This window comes from Necator americanus, chromosome II, assembly GCF_031761385.1.
Source record: "Necator americanus strain Aroian chromosome II, whole genome shotgun sequence".
Classification (NCBI taxonomy): Eukaryota; Metazoa; Nematoda; class Chromadorea; order Rhabditida; family Ancylostomatidae; genus Necator; species Necator americanus.
In genome coordinates, this window is record NC_087372.1 from 7,178,775 (window position 1) to 7,196,823 (window position 18,049).

At 40.8% G+C, this 18,049-nt stretch overlaps 3 protein-coding genes across 4 annotated transcripts; 1 reads left to right on the forward strand and 2 right to left on the reverse strand.

Moving 5' to 3' along the window:
• Positions 1–3,719: 3,719 nt before the first annotated feature.
• Positions 3,720–4,080, reverse strand: RB195_017061 (uncharacterized protein; the record flags this gene model as incomplete). Of its 2 annotated transcripts, none has more annotated exons than XM_064183886.1 (2): positions 3,720–3,853; positions 3,906–4,080. In XM_064183886.1, 2 exons carry the CDS (start codon positions 4,078–4,080, stop codon positions 3,720–3,722), a joined length of 309 nt encoding a protein of 102 aa, XP_064039767.1. The 2 variants fall into 2 exon arrangements, with proteins under 2 accessions (XP_064039767.1, XP_064039768.1); XM_064183887.1 differs by having other exon boundaries at positions 3,906–4,056.
• Positions 4,081–11,523: 7,443 nt separating this feature from the next.
• On the forward strand, positions 11,524–12,029 carry RB195_017062 (uncharacterized protein; the record flags this gene model as incomplete). The annotated part of the gene is made up of 2 exons (XM_064183888.1): positions 11,524–11,597; positions 11,825–12,029. The coding sequence occupies 2 exons, from the start codon at positions 11,524–11,526 to the stop codon at positions 12,027–12,029; spliced, it is 279 nt and encodes a 92-aa protein (XP_064039769.1).
• Positions 12,030–13,953: 1,924 nt separating this feature from the next.
• RB195_017063 (uncharacterized protein) lies at positions 13,954–14,211 on the reverse strand (the record flags this gene model as incomplete). Its single annotated transcript, XM_064183889.1, has 1 exon — positions 13,954–14,211. One exon carries the CDS (start codon positions 14,209–14,211, stop codon positions 13,954–13,956), a length of 258 nt encoding a protein of 85 aa, XP_064039770.1.
• Positions 14,212–18,049: the final 3,838 nt, after the last annotated feature.

The following is an 18,049-nucleotide window of genomic DNA, read 5'->3' on the forward strand; positions in this document are numbered from 1 at the left end:
TCACAAGAATTACAAAGGAACACTGAAACTACATTTCTAATAATTTCTTTCTTTGACTATTGTAGTTATTTCTTATTTGTTACTTTCTAAATTAAAAAGTTCATTATGAGGTGTTTGAATCGTGTAAAACTGAATTACGGATCCGGTAGCTTCTTTATATGAGAAAAGATCGTGAATTTGTTGTTATGAATGGGCAAACTGCAAATATTAAACTACGTAAGATATCGCGGTTGCCTAATCAAATCACAGCGATCCTCACATAATCGTAATTGGAGTTAGCCAAGTAAAATTTGAATTTTGGTCAGAAATTCGTTAAAAGCTGAGAAAATTAATTTAACGACATCAGCCCACTAAATCTGGGGTGGTACGGGTTTCAGGTAAGTTATGCCCATACGGGATCGTAGATTGTGGGGAAGAGGGTGATTCTGTCCACTTCTTCCTAATTGCCGTAAAAAACGGCAGCCCGGAAGATGCGGCGCGTGCACAAGGCTAAAGTGCTCCAATAGAACTCGCTGTAGAAAATAGCTCCCCGGAACGGTCGCATCTTCCGGACCGTTTTTTTTTACGACGATTAGAAAGAAATGAGCGGTATCCCAACCGTTTCTGCAATCCCGCCTAGTCTTTGACCACCGGAAATCCATATCACGTCAGATTTGTGCAGTGATGCCTTTAAGTGCAACTGGACAGTAGGCAATGTCGCTAGAATAGTTATTGAATAGAGAAAAATCTTATTGCTCGACTTTACGTGGGTACAGAAATTTTTCTTAGCTAAAAATAGGCGCTCGTGTTCTTCGCGTTTACTTCAAAGGATAAAGGAAAAAGTGCATGACGTTTATCAATATCTACGGGAATGCGCCTACGCGTTCGACTTCAATTCAGAATCGTTTAAGGTTAATGAACGCCTATGTAGCCTATACAATGACTTGCACAATACTAGTGTTTTTTTTTGCTTTGCAGACAACCCCGTTACGAATTTATTGGGCCAAAGACCAAGAAAAGAAAAAGTTGGAGATTGCTCGTGGTGAATTGAGACATGCAATAAATAATATGTTATGGAATAGTGTGACGCGTATCTATCTCACTCGCTAATGGACATTTTTCCCTAAAAGTATACATTTTACTACTACGTTTAACTGTTCTTTGTTACTACTACGTATAACTGTGTGTGTTTGTGTGAACTGTGTTTTCGCTGACGCATTCTTAAACATCTCACTGGAAAAAAAAAATCCGTCACTCTTAAATCCCCTTCATAATATATAAAACTTGAAAACTTTCAAATTTTGAACTCCATTAAAAAATTCTATCTTGATTGAGAGTGTGCACGATTAGAAATCATTTGTTATCAGTATTTAGAAATTTTTCACTCATTTATCTCTTTATTTTCACTTAGATATTTAAAGATAAAGTCATTGACGGTAATCAATCAACTTGGGATGCGGCAACGCGTTTTACTGCAATTCGTGATCGTTGGGGTTTTGGAACGCGTATTGGCTTATACAATTCTATCTTGATTGAGAGTGTGCACGAATTGCGAATTGCGGGGGCAGCCGATCACCAAATCTGTGTTTTTAACCTCCTAAAGAGGTCTGGAACCAATTCTTCGACTACGGTGGGATGAAACTCTTGCTTTGCACTAGGGCGGTTTCTAACCATCGACCGTGTGGTTACAACGGATTTCTTACCGATTACGCCACACACAAACACGTTCTTATTTAGATGTAGAATATTATTTAGAAAAATAAATAGCGAATAAGTGAATAAATAAATAACGTCAGAAGTTTCTATCTGCGCCTATCCCATATTGATGTGTGGATGTTTCGTTGTTAGTGGATATGAGGTTAAAGATTGGTGCAAATGCAAAACAAACATGATTTTGTTAGTAAGCCTATTATAGACAATATTTTTTATTTGTGGGCTTATCAGAAGTTCGGTCACCATGGAGCCTTACAAGGAGAAAAATCCGTACTTAATACGCCTTTGTTACTGTATACCGTAGCTATAGAGTAGTAAGGAAAGTCTTCCGTTTGACTGCAATGTAAGCAACCTTTTCTAACAAGCAAAAAGTTTGCGAGTTCCAATCCCATGTTTGCGATGAAAAGTCCGATTATAGGATGAGCTCAAGAATTGGGAAGGCAGATGAACTGCGAAGAAAGAATACTACTCAGGCAGTTAACTAATGTATGCTGTTTGTTCTCACTAGAAAAATTGCTTACTGTAGAAAAACGAAATCATTTCTTGACATAAATCTCTCAGGTGATTTGTAGGATCGTACTACACTACGACTACAGTTTGTTAATAGATTTCTTCAGCTGTTCTGGCAGCTGTACAAACCTATGTATAACAAATCTTATTCAATTTCTATATTAGCTGAGTACTTTCTAAAAATGCATGATTCATTGTGAGTGCATGCTTGGGAATTCATAGCAATTCACATGCACTCCCAATGCTTGATTCTTAGATTCCAGTTAAAAGTAGTACACGAGTACTGACAAAAAGTTTGCAAACTGTAGAGGGGCTCTTGTTTAAAGGCACAATCCCACGAATCTGAGGTGGAACGGATTTCAGGTGGAGTATTCGTATACGGGATAGTAGATTATGGGGAGGAGAGTGATTCCGTCCATTTCTTCCTAATTGCAGTAAAAAACGGCCCGGAAGATACGGTTTTGGGCGTTCTGGCACACTTTTTTCTACAAGGAGTTCGACTGGAGAGCGCCAGCCTTGTGCGGCGCCGCATCTTCCGGGCCGTTTTTTATGGCAATTAGGAGGAAATGGACGGAATCACCCCCCTCTCCATAATCTACTATCCCTTGTAAAAATACTCCATCTGAAATCTGCACCACCTCAGATTAGTGGGGTGATGCCTTAAAAAAACAGTGGTGCAGAAGGTTTTTCCAGCAATGGTCGTTTGTTTTGGTTGGAATTGTTTCCAGAAAAGGGCGACAAGAACAAGTCAATGTGGCATTGAAAAATGGCTGCAACTTACTTTTCAAACGAAAAATCAACAAATAATGTTGGAGTCGGTGAATGATTTTTAATAAATAGTTAGAATTGGTCGAGGCGGGTGTAGCGCAGTCGGCTGTGGCGTAGGACACGAAGAGGATTATAATTTTCCTTGAAGGACTTTGTGAAAAAGTCTGACCATCGGGCGGCGGTCAACCTGTAGTGCGCTTAGTAGCGCGTGGAAGTCACTCACGGCTCTGGTTCAACGGTTGTCGTTGAAGCGCATCAAATGTCCGGTCCACCTTATTTTGCTGCACTTGGCAAATGCGGCAACTTCTCTGATCCTCCATCGCTGACATAGGACAGAATTTCAAATCTTGTCCCTCGTTTGGGTGAAGCGGGATACTCCTGCATCACTCTTTCGATTAGGCGTTCAATGACGCTCACCGCATTTTCTTCTTGCTTTCGAAGTGCCTATGTTTCTTAAGCATAGGTCAAAGCAGGAAGTACTGTGGTCTTGAAGAGGTGAGCACGGAGCCTGTTGTTCTTGGTCTTCTTTACTACTCGATGCTCTTTTAGCTCGTTTCCTCCTACCCAACTCAGGGGGCCAGGTAGTTCATTTCATGGACTAGCTAAATGTAGCTAGTGTACTCGAATACATTCGTCCCGTTAAGCCTAAATAGGGCATCCGAGCACCATCCGATTCGCACGAATATCACCTCTTTCAGATTCAGCTGAACACCGATGCATTCACATGTTTCCTCTAATTCGCCCAGCATTCATTCTGCTTGGCTGACGCTAGATGTTATCAGAACGATGTCATCAGCAAACCGCAGATGGTGTTGCTGCCGACCGTCAACCTTCACTCCTTTGTCGTCATATTCCAGCTTTCGCATTGCGTTCTCGAAAGTGGCTGTGAATATTTCAGGTGAAATTGTAGCAGCCTTTCGGACCCTTCTCCTCACCTTGATGATGATATTCATTGTAGAATGGCGAGATTTCGGTCGTGAAATTACCGTACAACTCCCGAACTACCCTTACGTACTGAGTAAAAACGTCTTGGATATCCAACGCGTCCTCGACCGCTTCCACCTCAGCTGAGTCTAAGATCTTCATCAAGAAGGTGAAACAGAGCGGCATCTTGTACCCTCATGATACCTCAATGAGTTTCGAAACTGTGTGAATGTGGTCAGCCGTGCTGAATCCTTTTTGAATTCCTGCTTCCTCGTATGGCTGTCCTTAAAGAGCTTGCAGATGGGGGATGGTAAGCAGTGGCGATAGTTGCTGATGTCATGTGGATCTCCCTTCTTGAACCACAGCACGGTCTTACAGGTTTTCTTCTAATCTAGGAACCTTGCATTCCATCAGGTAACATGTAAAGAGTCTTGCCAAAGTATTGATAAGAACCGGCGGGAGACTTTTCAGATGCTGAGATCTTATCCTATCGGGGCCGCATGCCATGCGATTTTTTGCCAACATGATGACATGTCGTATTACGTACGGGAGAACCTCTGGAATGACATATCTGTCTTCCCCCAGGTAGTGAGAAAAAACAAAGAAAGATGAAGAAAAAGAAAAGGAAGAGGTGATATATTGAAGGCAAGAAAAGAGAAAAGAAAGAAAAAGAAATAGTATTGAAGGCACCTTATTACGAAATTACCTTATTACGGCGTTGGGATATCGGCACGACTTAGCAGATTGCGTGGGGTGTGGTTCACGAGCATCAGTGCTATCAGCTTAAATCAGATCTAATAATTCAGAAAAAGTCGTGTGAAACAGCCTTGATTGCTCCGCTTTCCTCGTCTGCACCTCCACCCCCTCCTATGTTGCTACATGTTACGCAATAGAACGCGATCAATTCCGTACACGTCCAGCATACACAATTCAACTAACGTAACTAAAATAAGCAGTAGAAATTCTCGAATTTCCACAATTGTAGTCGCATTGCGAATTACCATCGTTCTACTATCCCTAACAAGTCCCACCGTTGAGGAGATGAGTAGGTTGTTTCACATGGTTTTTCTGGATCAATAAGCAGAATTGAGCATGATTACGCTCATATAAAACTCAGATTTTTCAGAAGATCTAGAGAAAAAAAAACCTATATATGTGTCGAGAACAGTATCAAAACAGAAAAACGGAGTAGATCTTCCTAGTTCCCAATCACTTTGTTTCTTTCAGTAATTCATTAATTCGATTTATTTCCAAAATTTGTGGGAATTCTAAATTGCTAAACGCACCAAGCCATTAATTTAGTTTAATTTAAAGACAGCATGGCACTAACTGACGAAGTTGGGACCTCTCTACGAAAAGCCTATCCGTTCATTTCACCAGGATAGACTGCCTGGAAAACTTCATTTATTGTAAGCCCCGCGCTCACAGCAGCGATGCATGTAGGAGTGGCGCGTTGTCAGATGTCTCGTAGGAAAATTCGAGCTCAAAGCTCTTTTCCCACGCCGTTTTTCAGGACGATTATGGGGAATTAAAGGCATCACCCCACAAATCTGAGGTCCTGCAGATTTCAGGTGGAGTATTCGTATACGGGATGGGAGACTTTGGAGAGGGGGGTGATTCCGTCCATTTTTTCCTAATTGCTGTAAAAAACGGCCCGAAAGATGCGGCACCGCACAAGGTAGGCGCGCTCCAGTCGAACTCCCTATAGAAAGTAGTGCGCCAAAACTCTTGAAGCCGTATCTTCCGGGCCGTTTTTTACGGCAATTAGGAAGAAATGGACGGAACCACCCCCCTCTCCATAGTCTCCCATCCCGTATACGAATACTCCACCTGAAATCCGTACCACCTCAGATTCGTGGGGTGATGCCTTTAAGCGTGAAGGAGCTCAGCATTGTCATGACTCATTAAATTACTAATACCCTCATCTACACAAATCATATCGTTCCGTGAAGAGGTCCCAATATCGTCAATTTCGTGGTATGATGAATCTATGAGCATAAAATTAATTTAGGAATTACTCTAGTTGTGGTTCTACTCTACTTTTTTGCGTTTTTTTTTTACTTGAACTGTGAAGATCAGGGAACTAACTGAGGCTGGCTTCTCGCTAGAGTCTTACGCTAGCTATGACCGCCTACTAAATCATCAAACGCAATTGGCTAAGTATCAGGAATCAAGCATGGGGATTAGGAACATTTCAATATTGATAAATTTTATGAAGCAATAAATAGAACGCTGAGTGCGTCCTGACGGGAGCAACGAGATCAGAGTCATGTGCTTCTGCTCGGACTCGAACAAATCCACATAATTTCCTACTCATAAGAATGTCTGCCTATTAGCAGTTTCTAGTAGTGTTTTCTGTAGTTCACGAGTTCCACCGGAAGTTTTCATTCCAAAACTAAATGCAAAGAGGTAAAGTGTAAAGAAATGTCCAGAAACATTTCAAATAGTATGCAAAATTTGTAATTATACTGTGCTCTTTTTTAGAATCTTGTTATCACTTTCTTTCTTATTCTTAAGCTGTCACAAAATTTCACTTGTATTTACATTACATTTACGATGATTTTCTTCCGCTTTGCGCTTTATAAATGTTCCTTTTAATGATAGTTTCGTAACATTTCAAGAATTAAACTACAAACGTTGTTATCAAGGCTGTCTTGAAACATGAGAACTTTGCACATAATGAATCTCGCCTTTTTTCTCTGGACTTTCATGGATTTTGTCTTTCTGATGTACTACATAACTGCAACATGAAAAACTCTCAATTTCGTTAGAAATTTTTCGTTGATTAGTGCACCTAACCATTTTCATGATTTTACTTCATTTCTAAACTAGTGGACTACTAACTTATAGGAACTATCTGCATCATGTAATAACTACTTTTTACTAGAAAGCTTTGTACACATTAGGCAGAATTCGAAAGTCCTCTTACTGAATCTTCGATGACGAACGCTTTCTTGTCTAGTTTTCAATTCTACTTAAATCTGTCAAAAATTCAAATATTTCAGAGTTTCACGAACTTCTCCATTTTTTTGAATTTCCTGACATGATGCGCTCCCTTTTGAATATTTCGTGTGTGTGATTCCCTTCTTTCTACATCAATGCGTTGTTCTCGTTCTTATTTCATCAAAAGCATATCCTGATGAATATTATATGTAATTCAGCACTCTTTTAGTGGCAATAAAACCATTAAAGGCAGCGTATCGTGTTTTTAACGATTTCGACGACCTCTTGCTGTGAAATCCACAGCAAAATCGTAGAATTCGGGTAGTAGATTGCGTAACCCAGAGCATGGCTCCGTTCATTTTTTCCTAACCGTTGTGAAAATAGCATGGGAACGCTTTATTTCCTACAAGGTGCATTAGAACGTGCCTCTATGTGTTCGTTCCGGTCCCCTCTGCAATCTATTCATTGGTTCCACTGGAATAGTCTGCTGAGGGTAAAGGAAATAATTAATTCAAGACCGCTCTCACGTGGATGCAACGCGTGCACAAGAGTGACGCGTTGAAACTGAAATCTTCGTAAAAAAAACGGTACAGTACAAAAGAAGAATACTTCTTAGATGCTTTGTTTCGCTATTCCTCTTACCACTACAGCACTACGTTGAACATATCGCTCCATTTCCTCGTTAAAATGTTGGCCCGTAGATTTAATCGCATATCCTAGCTTGAAATCCCAGCTCAAGGTAGTGGCACCTGGTTTACGATTTGTCGGTTCAATTACCCAGCACCGTGGCTCTCTTGGTCTTTAAATGTCCGAGATAATTTGGATCGCACGGACGAACTAACGATTTTGAGCTTTGTAAATAGTAATAATAATACTAATAAATAATGTAATTCAAAAAGTAGTAGATGGGATTGTGGCTCTGTCACGACGTCTCCAATATTGCTTTTGTGGATGCTTTAAAGCTCACAAATTACTTACAATTATAGGTCTCCTGACAATCATCAATAATCGATTCATGTTTGATGTTTCGCGACTTCAAAGCTGAATCGATAACGTCAACGCCAGTACCGGAAAAAGAAAACGACGAAGTGGTGAAACAGGACCCACCAGATGAGAAGTAAGTAACGAACATAAACAGCATAAAAACTGTTAAATTAGAAATTTGGGTGCACAAAAAAATGCAGCCCATATCTATGCTATTGTATGTGGGTCCCATCCACATTCAGTCCTGTTTGCAAATCCTACCGCGTTTTTCTTTTCGCTAGCATAAGAAATTGCTTTACAATTAAAGGTAGAAAACTGCAGAACTGATGATGATGGAATCCCTTAAGAGGAAAGCGCTGATAATAAGAAGACACTGTAGATCACGAACATGAGCACGATCACAGTCAATTCCCCCTAATTATTATAAAGAAGGATCCAGCAATCAAATTTCCCCACAAGGAACTTGGCAACGCTCCATATGCGGGCGCAGGCGTACACGTCATGTTTTCTCCTACCTGCTCATTGGCGGACGCGGCGGGCGACCTGCACCCACCAATAGCACACCTAATGACGCGTTACTAGATGCATCGTAGGAAAATTCGATCTCCAAGGCCGTTTTCTAAGGTTACTAGATGCATCGTAGGAAAATTTGATCTCCAAGGCCGTTTTTCTGAACAGTTAAGGGGAGATGAGCATGATTGCGGTCATACTCCTGATCTACACTCCTAACTCAATATTTTAGTGCAGAAATTAGATGATTGTCACTTTCGTAGTAGGAAACAACATTTTAAATTCGTCAAAATCTCAAATATGGAGATGAAACAATGGTCTGTCTTTGAGACTTTGCTTCGATCAAATTTGGTCTATGATGAGATCTTTCAGAGTTTTGTTCTTTGAAAAAAAAATATCAGAAATACCAAGTATGCGATATAAGACATGATTCTTCTGAAAAGTAATCTTCCAATGTAGGAGGTGCTCTTTTTCTTCTCTTTATTTTCCTTTTCCCGCGATTTTTACAACTGGTTGCGTCCTGGGTCCTTGTCCTATACGACTGCTGACGTTTTGCTAATTTTTGCACCCACATTTTTCCCCCAATGACATAATTGAGCAAGATAATGATGTATTCAGCTATCCATTGACGCAAAGATAAGCTGTAATAATAGAGGTAATGATAGGCAAAGATAGCCATAATAATATATTCATGGAACTCAACAATTCGCTGTGGAGCCTGCGAAAAGAAGGCAAAAAAAAAAAATAGAAAAAAGACGTATTTGTTGAGGAGTAAAGCAGCACAAGGAAAATGGAAAACTCACGTTTGTGCCGTCTGGCTTCAACTATCATTTTTTAAATCTTAACATGTTTCAAAGCTATAAACACCAATCTGTGTGTTGTCAGACCATAAAAAGTATATCAACTTTTTCTTTAAAAAAGTCCATTAATTGAGCAATCCAAATAAATGTACCGTCCTGAAGCATTTCTCCTACTCCAAGTTTTCTTTTCGAGTCTAGTTGTCGCATTTCTTTAAAAATAACTTTAAAAAGAAGCTAGAGTAGCTCAAGAATGTTTTTTAAGACTAACCGCCATCGATTTCACGTACTACACAAAAAATAGTATCTGTATCCGGTTTCTGAAAGACCTACACACACCATCGATGTTCTTGTGTTCTACGAGGTGACCGCAACGCACTCGGCGCAATTCCATCTGTTTCACGAGTACTGTTTCTGTCTACGACAGCTGCCTAGTGCCATCACAAGCTAAAACGTTTATTGATTTCAATCTGTCTAACATAAATACATACATGTCTACATCTTAAAAGTGTTTCGTATTACGAGAAAAAATTCTGCCGTTCAAAGGAAGTTTTTTTTTTGAAGAGAAGAAGTTCAGCTAGAAAAACATCATAAACAACACAAAAGAACACCAGAATAGCTACTTCGGAGATCTGCACTTCCTATTCAGATCGATTTTTCCCTTACTTGTGTTTACATGTTCATTGTTCAATTTAGTTTGCATGAATTTACAACTTATTGTAACCATCTGTTGTGGATATGCTAAATACAGGTAAGTTTTCTTGCACTTACTAATTTGAATAAAACGATTTTTTTCGTAAAATAAAAGTAACAACATAGAGAAGTTTTAAACAATGGCTTTAACTGCATGTCACAACGCAGTTTACTATATCTAATGTCCTATGCAGAATTTGGTGGCCGGGCAACGTGGCTATCGCTAAGAAAATACAGTAAAGAAATATAAAACTACATTCGTGATCAGATCACGAATGTAGTTTTATGCTTCTTCAGAGCATTTTCTAGCGGGAATGCTGTGAAGAAGCAAGGAATAAGTAAAGAGAATCACGGAACAATAATCTGCAGCCAACAACAAACCGCAGACTAATTTAGCGCCAACCTACAGAAATCAGTTTTAAAAAAATCTGACTTGCGTTGCAAAATTGTCGTCGCAACCGCAAACGAGTGGTTTCTAATCGCTCGCAGATGGTTGCGAACTTATCTTGGTGGTACCGCGAACGATTGACCTCAGGTGCATGGATGCAGTCGAAGAAGGGCTCAGCTGCACAGCGGCCACGACACAGATTCGCTGGAAACGTATTTCAGCGATCCTTTTATGTCGCCAAGCGACAGTCTCTCAGGAAGGTGTGTTGATCGCTCTGAAACAGCTACACCTCTGCCATCAAGCAACAATGCGACAATAAATATAGCTCAAGAATAAGTCTGGCGTTGAACATTCAGAAAGTAACCTTTACAATTCAGCTACTCAAAAAAAAAACTAGGAAATACAAAGAAGTTCAGTGGCTGGATTTCTGGAAGCAAGCTAAAGCAAAAGCACAGAGCACAAAATCGGTTCCTGGTTAACAGCAGGGACTTCTCAGTCACTTTTCTAGCAATAATGATATTAGAGGATTATTTTAGACCTTCAATTAATTGCAAAAGCCAAAAAGAAAGAAAAAGTTAAAAACGGAAATTCAACTAATATTTGAGTACGGTAGATGAGTCTACAGGGAAGTTCCACCTAGCGCTGGTGAGACAAGCTCACATATGAAAGATACGTATAGACGAGTAATTGGCATAAGGATTCGATAATTACGTAAGACAACTGACGTCAAAAATTGAATAGGTTTTTCTCTTTCAAGGATAAAAGCGTTGGATATAATACAATCAATCAACGTTATTTTTCTTTTGTGCAGCGAATCAGAGAAGCGTTCATTTCTACAACAGCGGTACTCTGTATTTCCCCTTAGCTCTTGCTATCTTCCTTCCCGACATCATCGATCATCGAAAACTAAAATCCATTGTCTCTCTGGAAATTTCGTTAAGCGCTTGTAATGATAAGGATAGCAATTTCCTTCATGAAAGCTACTTTTGTTGTCATTGTAGCAGAATATGCTCACATTTCAAGCGTTTTCGACTAGTCGGCACGATATGAATATCAATGATGCTATTGTCGGCTGATAATAAGCGACAACGACGTCATCAGTTATTCTCGGGTGATGCGCTGCCGTTAGGGCTAATGAGACGTTGCTGAGGCCTCGACGACATACACAAACCACGCCCGACGACGACGTCGACTCACGCTCATCTGACGTTAAACGAGTGCATCTACAGCCATTATCTCATGCTTCTCTGGATTTGATTCATAACGTCTTCTGTTTCTGACAATCGAAGAGGTACACAAATCGTCCGTGAAAATATGGTTCTGCGTTCGTTGGAATTCTACGACTTGACATCATCTGAAGAGGACAATAACGAATTACATGTGCCGGGGTAAGTACATGATATTATTTTCATAAGAATTAGCCAAAAGGACCAAGGATATCCTTCTTCCATGTTTGACACGCCTTAAGAGAAAATTCTTTTGCTTATGTCATTCCCAGGCAAGGCAAGAAAGAGTAATCAGTAATCAAGAGCATCGGAAATCGTCGTAAAAAACGGAAGACGATCAGGGAAAGATAAATCTTCCATTCAACATGCTTTACTTTTTTAGCTTTTAGATGGCACATCTTCGCTGGAGACTCCGGCATTTTTGCCATTAATTTTGTTTCCTCGCCATTGTCATCCATGATGTTTTCAAGCTTCTTGAACGACGAGAGCGAGGTTCTTGAGCCGTGTCCAGCTGAGATCTCAGATGGTCCATCTGTGCAGCGAACACCGAACACATCACTCCATCTCGTTAGCGGCCTTCTTCGACTCGCTTAGCATCTTTCGGGATCCACTCCAGCGTTCTTTTAGTCCGTCTATCTAGTCCACGCTTTCTAGATACATTCCGCTGGTCTCAAAGAGACATTCCTCTTAAGTAGGAGCTGCGAAGACCGGCTAGAAGTTGTGTACGACCGTTAAACTTCAGATGACATATCTCAAGTGTTCAGTATGCAATGAGTTGCTTCCTAAATGTCGCAGCGGTGCCTGCCCACGTCTGCGCTGCATATCAGAGCGCTGGAAGAACTGTCGAGTCGAACAGATGGGCACAAAGATCTTGGTTCTTCAGCTGGTCCCTGGCTTATGCGAATGCCGCGCACGCTGCTCTCACTCTTCTAATCAGTTCCCACTTCAAGTCGTTTTCCATATTCATAGAACGTCCAAGAGACGGATAAGTAGAAGTATGACGAAGGTTCCGCAACTTGGGAGTTTTTGGTTGTACTCGTCTGCATTCACAGTTCTTCATGAACTGTGTCATGTTTCAATTTATTTGCAACCACATTCTCTTTCATTGGCACATCTGGAAAAGAGCACGATGTTGTCCGCAAAACGAAGCCTCGAGAGGAATTTCTTTGAACACGTATGCCCCTTCATTCCCAGACAAGTGATTTCATTATCCGTTGTAACGCAGCCGTGAACAGCTTCGGGAATATAGTATTGTGTTGTCGTACCCCCTTTCCAAAGGGTATGTTAAAAAGTTGTGGAAAAGCTGTATCTTAGAGGAGCATTTTTACGCTGTCGAAGGCTTTCCCATTGTCGACGAAGGTTAGAACAAGGGGCAGCCGTTATTCCCAGCAAACCGCTGAGCTTCGACACTGACTGGATGTGGGTCGTCCAGCCTAACCCCTGACGAAGTCCACCTTGTTTTTGAGACTGGGGGCTCCATCCAGCGTCTTATATATATATATATGTATATATATATATATATATATATATATATATATATATATATATATATATATATATATATATATATATATATATGAACGATATATCGTTAAAATGATCTTAGCGAATACTTTGGACGAAGTCATCTTTCACGTGAATAGGAAAGGTTCGCGAGATTTTCGACTGTTCTGGCATCCTTTCCTTCCGAAGATAGCAGGTCATGTGCCCAGGAATTACATGGAGCAGATGCCCACTAGTCCGAAAAATTCATAGAAATCGACTCGTAATTCCGACCGGAGGGTCTGTGGTAGAACTTCACCAGTGGAAATGATCGAGGTTGAGAGAGGAGTCGATAAAGGGAAAAGGTTCGAGAAGAAACTCTCCATAAATGATTTCTATCTCACAACAAGAAGAGGTGCGAAGCCTAGCTTCGCTCACCAAGTCTGTTAACAGGCATTCGGACCAAGCCTCAAAGTCCTTCTTCTATCCAACCATTGCTTGATGGTTTTTGAAATTCGAATCAAGTCTGTCATGCGCGGCTTCGAGGTACGTTCAGCACAGGGGAGCAGTCCACGTTTGGATCCTCCTCGATGTATGAGTCACTATGGAACAAGGAGTCCTTGAGTGTGCAGTCGTCGTATACGCTTCTCTCCTCCTTCGTTGTCGACAGTAGATGCTTTTTTTTTCCATCGTGAGGCTAAATAGTATTTTCGCGCGAAGAACACGGTGATCAGAACCACTACAAAAGGATGGTACTACTGAGACGTCAAGTAGACACCACCTCTGGTTGGTAAGTATGTGGTCGATCTCCGCACGAATTGCGATATTGGGGGATTCCCATGTCCACCAACGATGATCTTTTTTCATGAAAAGAGAGTTCCCATGAAAGAGGCGAGCGGCGGACAACAGCCCGGCGAGACGATTGCCATTTTCATTCCGGTCCCCTATTCCAAATCTTCCAATCCTGTATTCCTCTTCTGTGCCCTTTCCTAGCTTTGCGTTGAAGTCTCCGACAACGAATTTGTAGAAGGACTTCTCATTGCGGACTACTTCCTCCAGCTCCTCGTAAAGCGTCCAATTCGGATTCATCAGATGCTGATGTTGGTGAGTAGCAGTTGATGATACTGATGGATTTTTGGCGCAGAGGGCGGAGGCGAAGAATGGCCAGACGAGGTGACAGGATCTCGTGAGAATCGACGAGATGGACGACAGATGGGTGCACGACAAAACCAACACCGCCTATATTTCGCGACGGAATCTTCTCTCCACGAATGACGAGTGTACCGTCATTCATCTGTCGTGCGTCGCTCCTTCTGCACTTGGTCTCCTACAGAGCAATCACGTGAAATTTGACACGCTCTGCAGCTTCGAGAAAAGCATGCAGGTCAGCGTCTGTGGAAACTGTTCTCGCGTTGTACACAGTCTGAGTCTCCATGGCGAGTCGTGCGTCTGTCGCCTTGGTCCAGAATCAATGAGTCCTGAGCAACCTGAGATTTGATCGCCTCCCTCCGGTCGCCATACCGTCCGACGTCTGAGACGGCAGGGCCCAGTGTGCAGGGTACTGAGACAGTATATTTTATATATTAAATATATTTTTTAAATGACGAAAAATTAAATTTTTGAGGAAATGGCGAATTCTTTTCTCACTTTTTCCATTTTTTCCCTCCAATCCATTCCTTCTTCTTTTCCTTTGAATTTTTTTTCAAAGAAAAAGATTTTCATAAGAGCCAACTTGAGAGGAAGTAAGGACGTGTTGTGTACTGATCATTAGCACAATCATGTCAACCGTATTAAATTCGTTCCCCGCTGTGACGTGATTTACACAAATGGATGCTTCTGTAATACTCGTGCATCGAAGCAGAAGTTAATCGCTGTCGAAGAAAACTATCACCGACCGTATGCGCTGATCCGCACGGCACAAACGCGGCTCCTGCAATACCTTGGTTGTACCGATTGCTGTACGTAGAGGGCCTGTTTCTGTAAAGGAAGGAAAAACCTCCAACAATGGCCCTGATGATTGGTCGACCCTTCTGTTTCCTACAAAAAGTGTATGCGATGCTTTTTTTTTGTTTTATTAACAAAGCTTATGCACTTATGAAGCTCCTAGCACCTGTCCAAAATCATAAAAATTTCCCTGCAATGACACTGAAGACAGAGTCATTGCAGAGAAATGTAAGAGAAGTCAGTCAATGGGAATCTTTTCATCAACAACACGTAGTTCGGGGAAGATGCAGTGCATGGCTGCTATTAATCCGTTGTAAATAAAGGAGAAGGTAATACAGTCATTCATTCTGCATTGCAACGTACTTTGATAGAGTTACGGTAAGTGCACTTTGCACAAAAGGTTTGTATTGAATGTTTTCAATCTCGTCAGAGCTTAGCTAGTGCATTAGTCAGCTCAACGATAATTTAAATTCTGAGGGGTTTTTGCAGATTGATATTTTGGGAGCGACTCTGTCAAAAAAAAAATTGTATATTATTCATTACTAGCAGCTAAACTGTCTAGGCTAACCAGACCAGACAGAGGAAAAGAAGTCCATAGTTGCTGCGTTAATGCTTTAAAAAGGCTTATAAAAAATTCCTAAGAAACCACAACTATTTTAGAACGATATTATTGTAAATTTTCATCAGATGAGCGTTTCACAAGTGTAATTATACCTTTCGTAAAAATTCTACTTCGTTTCCGCTCTCATAAAGCTATATACTGTCATATCGCTGAATAGTACTAATTAGAGAGTACAAAACTGTATGTAGAAGAGAGTACAACACATTTATGCAGAAGCATATACTTTCTTGTGAAGAAGTTCGGCATTGTTTCTGGACAACGAATCGTAGCCGAGAAATAAAAATAACGACAGAGAATATGTACTTTGCTACGGGCAGAATATAAGTTGATGGTCTTGCGGAAAAACTTTCTACGCCTTCAATTGAAGAGTCAACGTGGATGACCCCAAATCGAGGAGTGTTTGATCTATCCCACAGCTCGGTGGAAAGATATTTTCTTTACTAAAATGATTGCATGTATGCATATTCAGTTCCTCTCATCCTGTTTCTCAATGAGGTTGACGAATCCTCCACAGATAGTCTGTAGGTCAGCAACAAGGGGCTGTTGATTTGGTGGCGCAGCTTTAAAGGCATTGGATCAGAAAACTGACGATGCTGGAGTCTCTGGAGAAAAATAGAGGTCAGGATGTGGATTATGAATATAAGCGTGGTCGCGCCCAATTTCCCCCACCTCTTTCTCCTTCCCCACTATCCAAAAATCCTAAAAAAAAAAAGCATGGAAAATGATTTTAGTCTCTTTGAGGTACGTTAGAACGCGCCACCCTTCTTCTGAACTCTGCGGTTCCCTCAGCAGCCTAATCATTGGTTTCACTAAAAATGACTGCTGAAGAGATCTCACCGATTCTCAACCGCTCGCTCGTGAATGCAGCGCATGCATACAGGGTGGTGCCTTATCACGTACCTCGTAGGAACAAACACCGTTTCCCATGCCTTTTTTCAGGACAATTCGGGGGGATTGAGTGCGGCCACGCTCACATTCATGATCTTTATATTACTTATTATTTACACGCCGATTTTTATATTCGTCCGCAAAGACTCCATCATCGTCAGTTTCGTGGGAATGCTGTGTGCTACATTTTCGGCTTCAACTTCAACTATGTGTTTATATTTGCTATAATTTTCATCTCGTACTTACGTTCACTCGCCGCACAACTAATCAGTGCGGTTTTCTTATTTCCGTTGCTAATCTCCAAGTTGTGACAGGTGCCTACTTTCGTGAATTACTCCTATAGATAGGAGTAGTTCAGTCAGTGTAAGGAATGCACTAAATACCTAACGTATGGTTTCTGCTCCTGGCACTATCCAATCTATCCCTGGACACCTTTCTGGTATAGGATTTTTGAGCACTTTGAATAGCATTTTGCAGTTAGCTCGAGGTGCTCAGGGATTATTAGATAAGTTACTCTTTCCCTCGCCATCGGCGATGTTCTTAGTGCTGACTCTTCGGTAAACCACCCAGGTAACCATCAAAAGTTCTGAAAACATGGGCATAACAGATGTGCACTCAGCTACATCCTTGCCATGCAAAAAAAAAGAACATGCACAGAAGATGCTAACGCCGTCTGTTCCACTTCTGTCCGCAATACCCTTATTCATAAATTCAATTTAGTTTATAAATAGAAAAGTAATGAATGTGTATTTTATTACTATTTTTTATTCCACAATATTTTCACAATTTCTGTCATTTTTTAATGCGTTTGAGAGCACTGCATGCGCACATGAAACACCAGTATTGTGCTATTTCATATTCGCTACGAATGTCACGCAAACAAATGCTTAACAAATGTTTGATTTTCCCACAATCTCAGCAGTGTCTGCTACCCGTCGCCGCAGCAACCTCGCCCAGTAATGAGCGACAACCCCAGTTGTCTTGATTAGCTCGTATGAGCTCCGCTTTCTCAGTTATTATCTTATCCGTTTGTTGTTGAGGTGGTGTCGCCTATTGTGCGTCTTAGCGTAGTAGATCTAACATGAAAACCATCTAGAACAAACGATAGCTGTTCGGATAACACTCTCTAGGATAAAGATGTAAATTAAGGAGTGGTAGGTTTACAGTTTCCTCACGAAAACTATGCCACATGTTTGAGAACTGCACTTGATATCATGTTTAAAAAAATCGAGGTCGTCCTGTTATTTTCACAGACATCGGTGTGCCGAAAACACCTTTTTTCGTGAGGAAATGAAAAATTTTAGATGGATGAAAATTCCTAGATGTCATTTATTAACTCCAGTTCATACTTCCTTCTAAATAAATAAGAATGAATTTATACTTGAAAGGTTTGACGTATTAAATGGACCATCTTTATAGAATCCACAGTAACCTTTCATGGATAATCAAAAAGGGAGGCAAAGGTCTCAATCCTCATTGACACCATAGAAATCGAAACTGACTACAATTCATTATCGCATAACAAGTACGAAGACTGCTGCAATAAATGCGAGAGGACCGCAGCACTGTTCTCAATTTGAATTTTCTGAGTGTTGTTTTTTTTTTATTCATCTTTCCCGGACTCTATGAAAGTGCTTTATGAAAGCAACCATTAGCTGAAGAATCTTTCGTATTTTCT